Source organism: Podarcis raffonei, chromosome 8 (assembly GCF_027172205.1).
Source record: "Podarcis raffonei isolate rPodRaf1 chromosome 8, rPodRaf1.pri, whole genome shotgun sequence".
Lineage (NCBI taxonomy): Eukaryota > Metazoa > Chordata > Lepidosauria > Squamata > Lacertidae > Podarcis > Podarcis raffonei.
Window position 1 is genome coordinate 74,599,557 of NC_070609.1, and position 10,581 is coordinate 74,610,137.

Genomic DNA, 10,581 nt, shown 5'->3' on the forward strand with positions numbered 1-10,581 from the left:
ATCTCACTTATTCATTCTTCTTTGGTGGGAACTTCTTCCTTCCTTCCATTTCTGCACATAAAGCTGTTGTCGTTACATATATAAACAACTTTAACATTTTCTTTGGGATTTATGCCTATAATCCCTCATAGAAAAATGCTTCTGGCTTCTTTTTTGGTATACTCATTTTAACAAATGATCTAAAATATATAAGAGGGTTCCTAACAATTGCTGAAAGTGTAAAGAAGGTAGATGGATTGTATATACAGTGGTACCTCGGGTTACAGACGCTTCAGGTTACACGTTTTCGGGTTGTGCACGCACCAAACCCGGAAGTACTGAAACGGGTGACTTCCGGGTTTCGGTGCTTTGCGCATGCACAGAAGTGCTGAATCGTGACCCGCGCGTGCGCAGATGCAGTGCTGCAGGTTGCAAATGCTGTTGAGTTGCAAACGTGTCTCCTGCACGGATCACGTTTGCAACCCGAGGTTCCACTGTATCTACTATATATGTGGTGGGCTTGCAAGAAAGCAAGGGTATTTGGGGAAATGATACACGATGAGATTAAAAAGTTGTTTAAAATTGGCTCTTCTTAATTATGAAGTAGGATGCCATGCCTAGTCTGCCTACATATCATAGGAAGTAAAAGGCAAAGGACCCCTGGAGGGTTAAGCCCAGTCAAAGGCGACTATGGGGTTGCGGCGCTCATCTCGCTTTCAGGCCGAGGGAGCCGCCATTTGTCCACAGCTTTCTGGGTCATGTGGCCAGCATGACTAAACCGCTTCTGGCGCAGCGGAACACCGTGACGAAAACCAGAACGCACGGAAATGCCATTTACTTTCCCGTCACAGTGGTACCTATTTATCTACTTGCACTGGCATACTTTCGAACTGCCAGGTTGGCAGGAGCTGTTGACAGAGCAACGGGAGCTCACCCCGTCGCACGGATTCGAACGGCCGACCTTCTGATTGGCAAGTCCAAGAGGCTCAGTGGTTTAGACCACAGCGCCACCCCCACATCCCTGACCCCACCCTCTTTTCTCCAACTTACGTTTCTTGTTCCCAAGGATGTTGGGACTGCTGATGGCCTGAGCCAAGAGGAGACCCACGGTGAAGAACAGTATGGACATCATCGTGAAGGCACCCCTCATGCTTACGGGGGCGAGCTCTCCAACATATAACGGGATCATAGTGGAAAACAAGCCTGGTTAAATGAGAATCAAAGGGTCACAGGCACAACTGGCAGAGGGACCTCATCCATGGCGTTACTTCAACATTTGTGGCATACGGCTGCAACCACTATTAATCCTGCTCTGAACAGACTAGTGCACACAACTAACTCTGTTAATATCAGTGGGTTTGCTGTGAGTAGAACTTTGCTGGTCCCAGCCGTTCTGCCTCCCACCACTTGAACTCAGGGCCCAGCCACACTTTCTCTTAAGTCCATACCTCTTTGCCGCATTTTCTATTTGGTCTGGGACTGGATGTTCCCACCTGGGATTTTTGCCTCTAATTTTACTTGGGAAAAGACTCCAGAAACCCTATGTTATCTCATTTATGCTTCCTATAATCAATATAACTGGGATAGCCTGGTCAGTAGAGCACAAGACTCTTAATCTCGGGGGTCGTTGGTTTGAGCCCCACGTTGGGCAAAAGATTCCTGCATTGCAGGGGGTTGGACTAGATAACCCTTAGGATCCCTTCCAATTTGACAATTCTGTGACTCCATGACTGTATAGCCTGCTTCTCATGTTGTCTCCGCCTTCAGCTGCGCCCACCCATGGCAAGGAGTAAGAGAACCAGGAAACCAGATGAATCAGACAATCACTTGACATACGTAAAAGGAAATGGGATCTTTCCAATATATATTATTGAATAAAAGGTAAAGGTAAAGGTACCCCTGCCCGTACGGGCCAGTCTTGACAGACTCTGGGGTTGTGCGCCCATCTCACTCAAGAGGCCGGGGGCCAGCGCTGTCCGGAGACACTTCCGGGTCACGTGGCCAGCGTGACAAAGCTGCATCTGGCGAGCCAGAGCCGCACACAGAAACGCCGTTTACCTTCCCACCAGTAAGCGGTCCCTATTTATCTACTTGCATCCGGGGGTGCTTTCGAACTGCTAGGTTGGCAGGCGCTGGGACCGAGCAACGGGAGCGCACCCCACCGCGGGGATTCGAACCGCCGACCTTTCGATTGGCAAGCCCTAGGCGCTGAGGCTTTTACCCACAGCGCCACCCGCGTCCCTATATTATTGAATACTTATTATTAAAGACAGAAAATAAAGTTGTGATTGGAGCCATCACAAACGAGCGGAAACACACACAAATTTTGCACCTATATCACTTGATCACCTTTTTTTTTTTTAAAGGAGCGCTAAACAGGGGGAAAGCAAAATAAATAACTAAAAATGATGCACGGCAAGAAAACGAGAAGTGCGCTGGTCAAAGCTGGAGAGACAAATGGAAAAAAATTACCCTGCAGGGAACCAGGCAGAGGGCCTTCTCGGTAGTGGCACCTGCCCTGTGGAACGCCCTCCCATCAGATGTCAAAGAAATAAACAACTATCTGACTTTTATAAGGCATCTGAAGGCAACCCTGTTTAAGGAAGTTTTTAATGTTTGATGTTTTATCGTGTTTTTAACATTCTGTTGGAAGCTGCCCAGAGGGGTTTAAAAGTTGAAACAGAATCCTCTATTGGAGAAGTATTTAAAGTGGTATGATACTGCTTTAAAGGTACATTGCAAATGGGACCCAAGTCAGCCCTAAGTCACGCCTATTATTTTCAGCGGGTCTACTCTGAGTAGGATTAACATTGTGCACGGCTCCCTAACTTTTTAATGCTGATAAGCAGCCTAGGCATCTGGGTTCAGGAGCCAAAGCTTCAAACCACAGACACGGGTTCAAGGCAGCTTTCTGCTTTTGTTTGGCTTGGTTTTGTTAAAAGGCAATTCAAAGACTGCATGCGGGGCGCTTTTTTTTTCCACCTGAAGATATCCCGACGAGGAAGCGAGCAAAAATGCCAAAGTCATGGAATTTCCCTGCATCGGAAGCACCCATTAATCCACAGGCAACGGCGGCTGCAGCATTATTGAGCATCAAGGAACGTCTCCTGAAAAGACAGCAAAAAGGGGGTGAGGAGGAGATGAGCAGGCCCCAAGCAGCGAAAAGAGTAGAGGAGGGAGGGCAGCTGCGGAGTTGCCACAAGTGCTGCTGCCAGTCAGTGTAGACAATACTGATTGGCTACTGCATGGATAGGCAAACTAAGACCCGGGGGCTGGATCTGGCCCAATCGCCTTCTAAATCCAGCTCGTGGATGGTCCAGGAATCAGTGTGTTTTTACATGAGTAGAATGTGTCCTTTTATTTAAAATGCATCTTTGGGTTATTTGTGGGGCATAGGAATTTGTTCATTTTTTATTTTTTATTAATATAGTCCGCCCCCCCCCAAGGTCTGAGGGACAGTGGACTGGCCCCCTGCTGAAAAAGTTTGCTGACCCCTGGTCTACTGATTCAGATGGACCAACAGTCTGAAACAGCCCGAGGCTGCTCCCTATGTTCAGCAAGCCCTAGGCTCTGTGGTTTAACCCACAGCGCCACCCGTGTATCATGTAAAGGCTATATTTAAAGAAATGGATGCTTGGTGGAATATAAATGTCAGGGAACTGCATCGGAGCCTAGAGTGGAGGTAAGGCTCCCTAACGATGCAGGAGAAGGGACCAGCAGGGAGAGAGAGCCAGCTTCCTTTGAGGAAGGAAATAGGAGGGACACCAGGAAGCAAGGGGAGACTGCGGAGGGAGGGCTCCGAGACTCTTCCACAGAGAGCAGCGGGGAGAGCCCAGGACCTCCGCTGGGCACGCCCACTCTGCGCAGGAGACTTCCGCGCAGAGAGGCTAGGCGGAGACTTGGGGTGAAAGAATTTTTATGCTGGAAGAAGTTCAGAAAACGCCCACTGACGGATTCTGCCAGTGACTGACACAGCCATGGAGAAAGGGCTGTCCAGCCAGGGAAAGGTTTAGCCAGGCAACGTTGCCTAGAGCTGCAGCACCCTTTACGCACAAGCAACCCCAATTCCCTTTACAATAAATGTCTTATTTTTACATGTTGTCTTTTATATAAGTTCTATATAATTGCATACAGAGTCATGTGAGCCACATTGCTTTATTTATCTGTATTCCTTTGTGTTGTGTTTTCCTATGTTTCTAAGGCAATGACCCAACACATAGCTTAACTAGAGATCAGTGGGGGATGTGGGTCAGTGATAGTCATATTCCCCGCCCCCCAACACCTCTTGCTGTGCCTACTGTTCTCCATCACCCTATTATCTCTGTACCTGCCGCAGCTATCCACCAAGGTGCCGAGCATCAGTGACCCAATGATGCCCCCAATTGGGAAGACCAGAGCGTTAAAGGCCATCCGGCCACTCAGAGTCTCTTCGATTCTGATGTCCATCCTTTCGGTCTCTTCCGTTATGTTGGCAATTATATGTGAGACCTAAGGTGGAAGAGAGACATCAGATGAAAGAGAGTGGGACAAGCACACAGGATCTGAGACACAGGAAACTAATTTATACCATCCAGCGCAGTATCACCTACAGCGGTACCCTCGTTCTCCAACGCCTTGGTACTCAAACAACTTGGAACCCAAACACTGCAAACCCGGAAGCAAGCATTCCAGTTTGCGAACTTTTTCAGAAGCCAAACATGCTCTGTTTTGAGTGTTACGCTTCCGATTTGAGTGCCACGCTTCCATTTTGAATGTTACGCTGAGGTCTGTCTGTTTTTGCTATTTATTTTGCGTTTTTGTTTTTGCGGCTCTTTTTGTTTTGTTTTTGTGACTGTGTGGAACCCAGTTCAGCTACTGATTGATTGATTGATTGTGTGACTGCAGTACATTGTTTATTGCTTTCATTTTATGGGTCAATGGTCTCATGAGATAGTAAAATTCATGTTAAATTGCTGTTTTAAGGGGTTGTTTTTAAAAGTCTGGAACCGATTAATCCATTTTGCATTACTTTCTATGGGAAAGCGTGCTTTGGTTTTGGAACAGACTTCCAGAACGGATTAAGTTTGAGAACCAAGGTACCACTGTACTCTGAATGGCAGCAGTTTCCCAGAGTCTCAAGCAGAGCTCTTTACCATCACCTGCTGCCCTCAGCAAAAACAGTAACTAGAAATGCTTTGGGTTGTCCCGGGACCACCCCACATGCAACATTTGCCCTCTAAAACTGAGCTATGGCCCACAGACTCCCCCTGCTCACTCAACCCTGCTACCTCTTCAGCTCTGACACCTCCTTTCCCCAGTCTTCTGCCTCTGACCATTCTTTGTCATCCCACCACTTTCTTCCATTGGGGGCTCCCCAGCTGGTGCCCTCCACCAATCCCCTGTGTCCAAACAGCCCATGGCACCACCTAAGTCCCTGGTAGGACCAGTAGAAGCGTTCCCCCCATCCAGCCTAGTAGTGTCTGCACTGACTGGCAGCTGCTCTTTGAGATTTCAGATTCTGATCTTTCCCAGCCCTGCTTGGGGATGTTATGGGTTTTGAACCAGGAGACTCCTGCATGCAAAGCAGATGCTCCGCTGCTGAGCTACGGCTTTTCCAAGCGAATGCATTGACCCACCCCTGCCCTATGTAGATTCCTGCATTGCAGGGGGTTGGACGAGATGACTCTTGGAGTTCCCTTCCAACTCTTACAGATCTATGATTCTAAGTAGTCCCACATACGATAGGGCTGGCTTACCGTCTCTGGATTGAGGACAACCCAGTAGATGTATCCCAGTTGCAAGGATCCAAGGGAGGGAATTACTGTAGCAATTAGAAGTCCGGATGTCAGTTCCTATAGGAAAGAGCAGGAGACAGGGTTGCTGGTTGTACACTGCGCAGGTGCGTTAGAGACACCTACTAGTGAAAACCCAGCCCTACCCATAAAACGAAGCATGGCCAGACACTCCAGAGAGAGTGCGGTGTAGTGGTTAGCATATCGGTCTAGGTCTTGGGACACCAGGGTTTGAATCCCCTGCTCATCCATGACGTTTACTGGGGTGAACTTGGGTCAATCACTGCCTCCCTCAGCCAGTGGCCAAATGTGGCCTGCCACAATCCCCAGGCCACATTGGGAGGCAAAAATTGCAGGCACGGTTGTCCTGATTCAGTGAGCAGGGCCTACAGTCCGGGAAAGCTGGGAGGCAGCAATTTGCATGCAATAGTAGGACCTGCGGAAGGGGTGTGTTTCAGGTGAGTGGTACATCCCACGGCACCAGAAACCCTGAGCACGACTTCACAAGACATTGGGGTGACTCCAGCACCTCCCCTATCGGTGAAAAGCCCTCCTCTTCTTGGAAAACATTTCTGAGCACAATTCAAAGGGTTGGTGCTGACCTTTAAAGCCCTGAATGGCTTTGGCCCTCCCTACCTGAAGGAGAGTCTCCACCCCCATCATTCAGCCCGGACGCTGAGGTCCAGCTCCGAGGACCTTCTGGCGGTTCCCTCACTGAGAAAAGTCAGGTTACAATGGAACCAGACAGAGGGCCTTCTCGGTAGTCATGCCTCCCGTCAGATGTCAAGGAAACAAACAACTATCTGACTTTTAGAAGACATCTGTAGGCTGTCCTTTATAGGGAAGTTTTGAATGTTTGATGTCTCACTTTTTAATTTGTTTGAAGCCACCCAGAGTGGCAGTCCAGTTAGATGGGCACTAACTAATTAATTGCAGTGGTACTTCGGGTTACAAACACCTCAGGTTACAAACACTTCGGGTTACATACTCCGCTAACCCAGAAATAGTACCTCAGGTTAAGAACTTTACCTCAGGATGAGAACAGAAATCGTGTGCTGGCGGTGCGGTGGCAGTGGGAGGCCCCATTAGCTAAAGCGGTACCTCAGGTTAAGAACGGTTTCAGGTTAAGAACAGACCTCCGGAATGAATTAAGCTCGTAACCAGAGGTACTACTGTACTACTACTACTACTACTACTACTACTACTACTAGGGATAAATCCAACTGCAAAGAAGCAGAGGCGACAGCAAAGGCAGAAACAAACCTTGCCTTCAGCTCTCCAGATTTGGTTGGATTTCAACTTCCATCTGCCCAAAAACAGCCTGGCCAACGGTCAGGGAGGATGGGAGTTGTATTCCAACAACATATGGAAATCCACAGGCTGCCCATCCCTGGACTAAATGTGCCTGGGAGCTGGGACATCATCAAGGTAGGAGGCTGCCTGCTGCATCTCTGCATGAGTGGCTTCTTCTTCTTCTTCTTCTTCTTCTTCTTCTTCTTCTTCTTCTTCTTCGTTTCATGGCCAAGTGGAGATTTGAACCTTAGTCTCCAGGTCTTCATTGGACACCCTCACCACTGTACCACACTGGCTAAGATGGCGGCCTTCAATTGTTGCTGGACTCGACCTCGCATCAGTCCCAGCCAGCATGGCCAATGAGGAGGGACAGTGGGGAGTTGTACTACCCATTTGCTTTGCCCAGCTTTAGAACTTCGAACCATTGTGGCTGATTTTGATTTGAATCTCACCAGGGGGAGCCAGGATGCATCTGAACTCACCTTTTTCTTGCGTTTGGGAATTGAAGTATTCAAAGTTTCCATAGTTCCCTGGGTATGGGTGAAAAATAGGCAAGGAGCTGTAGGGAGAAAGAAGAATTTGGGTGTTCCAAGATGGTATCAACTTACTAGAGGAGTCGGAGGAGGAGAGGACAGAGGGTGAAGAAAGAGCTGCGAGTGGAAGGAGGCCCCTTCCCCATCCTCTGGACCCCCTGGGGAAATCAACAAACCTGTTGTACCTGGAACTGAGTGTGGAGAAGGCAGCTGAATGCGACACAGCTGTAGCAGCCTACGGAGGTAACATCCACCTTGGGCCTGCTCATAAAAAGCAAGCCTACAATGAGAGACTAAGGCGACATTTGCTGTTTCCAGGAACTCTTTTGGTTATGAGACTTTTGTGGGTGAGCTGAGAGTTTGTTTGGACCCTGGGGTGAAAACCCAGAGTCTGAGAGGGAGGGTGTGTCGGAAGGAAAATGAACCGATATTGATTTCTATATATTGGTAACTTTGTATTAATGTAGCATTTTTACATGCAACCATGTATTTTTGCAATGCTTTCTTTACACTGTTTGTTGTTTGTTTTTATTGACATTGCAAGAGATTAAGGGCTCTAGAGCTTGGTTGCTTTGCGTTCATGATTGCAGTGCAGCTTCTTTGTAACAAAGGATATACCTGTGTGATGCTGACACAAATCCCTACACTAACACTATGCAACAGAATAAAACAACCTTGGCCCAGTATACCTGAAGGAGCGTCTCCATCCCCATCATTCAGCCCAGACACTGAGGTCCAGCTCCAAGGGCCTTCTGGTGGTTCCCTCACTGCGAGGTTACAGGGAACCAGGCACAGGGCCTTCTCGGTAGTGGTGCGCTGTGAAACACCCTCCCATCAGATGTCAAGGAAACAAACTATCTGACTTTTAGGCAGCCCTGTTTAGGGAAGTTTTTAATGTTTGATGTTTTATCGCTTTTTTATTATTATATTCTGTTGGGAGCCGCCCAGAGTGGCTGGGGTATAAATAATAAATTATATTATTATTATTATAAGAACAAAAACCCCATCTCTCTCCCTCCCTTCTCTTTCCCCCCCCCCAACTGCAAGATGTCTACGACAAGTGTCTCCCACTACATATAAAAGAACTGTGAAAAGGACTCTATGAATTGATAGTGGGGGCGCAGACATGCTTTTCCCTGTATTTGTTTTGTAACACAAGAAAGTCTTTAATAAAAACCTTTAAAAAAAAGTTTTCTGAAATCAACAATTCCAAAAAATAATTTGTTGTTGTCCTGGGTGCTGCAGGTGGCGCTGGGTGCTGCAGGGACGCAGGTGGTGCTGTGGGTTAAACCACAGAGCCTAGGACTTGCCGATCAGAAGGTCAGCAGTTCGAATCCCTGTGACGGGGTGAGCTCCCGTTGCTCGGTCCCTGCTCCTGCCAACCTAGCAGTTCGAAAGCACAAAGTGCAAGTAGATAAATAGGTACCGCTCCAGCGGGAAGGTAAACAGCGTTTCCGTGCGCTGCTTTGGTTCTCCAGAAGCAGCTTAGTCATGCTGGCCACATGACTCGGAAGCTGTCTGCAGACAAACGCCGGCTCCCTCGGCCAATAAAGCGAGATGAGCGCCGCAACCCCAGAGTCGGTCACGACTGGACCTAATGGTCAGGGGTCCCTTTATCTTTACTGGGTGCTGCAGTGTGGTAAGGGTGCTGCTGAGAGTTGTTAGGAGACCTCCCAGATCTACAATCCCCCAAACACTTTTATTAAGACTGATTAGGGATCAGGGATGGTGGGATTTGTAGTCCAGCAATATCTGAAAAGCCCACAGGAGCACCATTCGGAAAGGAGACTCCCTGCCGTGTCTCTGCATGAGTGGCTGCTCTGGCCATTATTAAGACAGATTAAAATGGGGACGAGGGAAACTCCAAACATTGTTGGACTTTCATTTCCCATCCATCCCAGCCGCTGGCAGAGACTGTAGTTGTTGTAGTCCCACAACATCTGGAGGGGGGCTGGTTCCCCCACTCCCAGATTGAAGCAAAGTCGAAAGCTGGAACTTCAGCCGTTCTCTCTCAGGGCGGTCGATTGGATCAAGAGTCCCAGAGGTGTGGAAAGCGGTGAAGTCCCTCCATTATGGAGCCACCCCACACACCCAGTGCATTCCTGCAGAGGCACAGAAACTTACCGCAGCTTTTTGCCCTGGCAAGTAGAGCAGGGGGAATCAGCCAAGCTCTGTTTTCCCTTGAAAGGAGGACATCAAAAGGCAGACAGTATGGCAAGAGCCAATCAGAGGAAGGAAGCTGGAAGATTCCGGGGGAAGCAGCTGTTGACAGTTGGAAGGCCCAATAGAGAAGGCCAATGTAGGAGCATATCAGAATTGGTGCCAGCACAATAGAACTGGTATAACCTGCAGCATGAGGCCAATAGCCCACCTAGACCAGCACTCGGTCTTCACAGTGGCCAACCAGATGCCTATTATGGGATGCCCACAAGCAGGTTACGAGAGCAAGAGTACTCTCCCTGCAAGAGCGATTCCCAGCATCTGGCATTCAGACTCATGCCAGCTCTAGCTAAATATGTTCCTGCTAAATATCTCCTCTTTCAAAGAGCCTTCTAAATCTTTATCCCAGTGGATAAAGATCCTGTCTTGGATTTGAAATTTGATTTTATATATGGGCTTTTGTTGCTTTAAACTTGTTGTTTTTTAAAAAAAGAATTATAATTTTTTAAACTATCTATATAAATGTTTTTAAATATGTTCTCCTATCGCAAATCACTCTGGGATGCCTTGTGGGAAGGGATGCATGAATCGAAATTAAAACAACAACAATGATAAATAAATAAAGGATTCGTAGTTCTTACAAAGGTTGTTCACCAACACGGTAGCTACTTTATTTATTCATTTCTTTAAAAAAGAAAGAAAAACCAGAAAACTTAAGGTAGCAGCTCAAAGTTAGTCTGTCTACTTGTTTTATAGAAAAAAAAATTAAAAAACCACACACAAAACTCCAGTGCATAATTATGACAATTGCAACAGGAAACAGTCTTTTTAAACAGTGTTCAGTC

General features: G+C 47.7%; 1 protein-coding gene across 1 annotated transcript in view; it reads right to left on the reverse strand.

The window, feature by feature from the left end:
• The window catches only part of LOC128419765 (solute carrier family 2, facilitated glucose transporter member 5-like), a 20,025-nt gene extending 10,091 nt beyond the window's left edge, over positions 1–9,934 (reverse strand). Inside the window, exons 1-6 of the mRNA XM_053400865.1 lie at positions 9,701–9,934; positions 7,526–7,602; positions 5,715–5,810; positions 4,307–4,467; positions 2,962–3,086; positions 1,030–1,182 (exon numbers count right to left, since the gene is read on the reverse strand). Of these exons, the coding sequence (XP_053256840.1) occupies positions 1,030–1,182; positions 2,962–3,086; positions 4,307–4,467; positions 5,715–5,810; positions 7,526–7,567 (577 nt within the window). The 5' untranslated portion in view covers positions 7,568–7,602; positions 9,701–9,934. The remainder of the gene's footprint in view (positions 1–1,029; positions 1,183–2,961; positions 3,087–4,306; positions 4,468–5,714; positions 5,811–7,525; positions 7,603–9,700) is intronic.
• Positions 9,935–10,581: the final 647 nt, after the last annotated feature.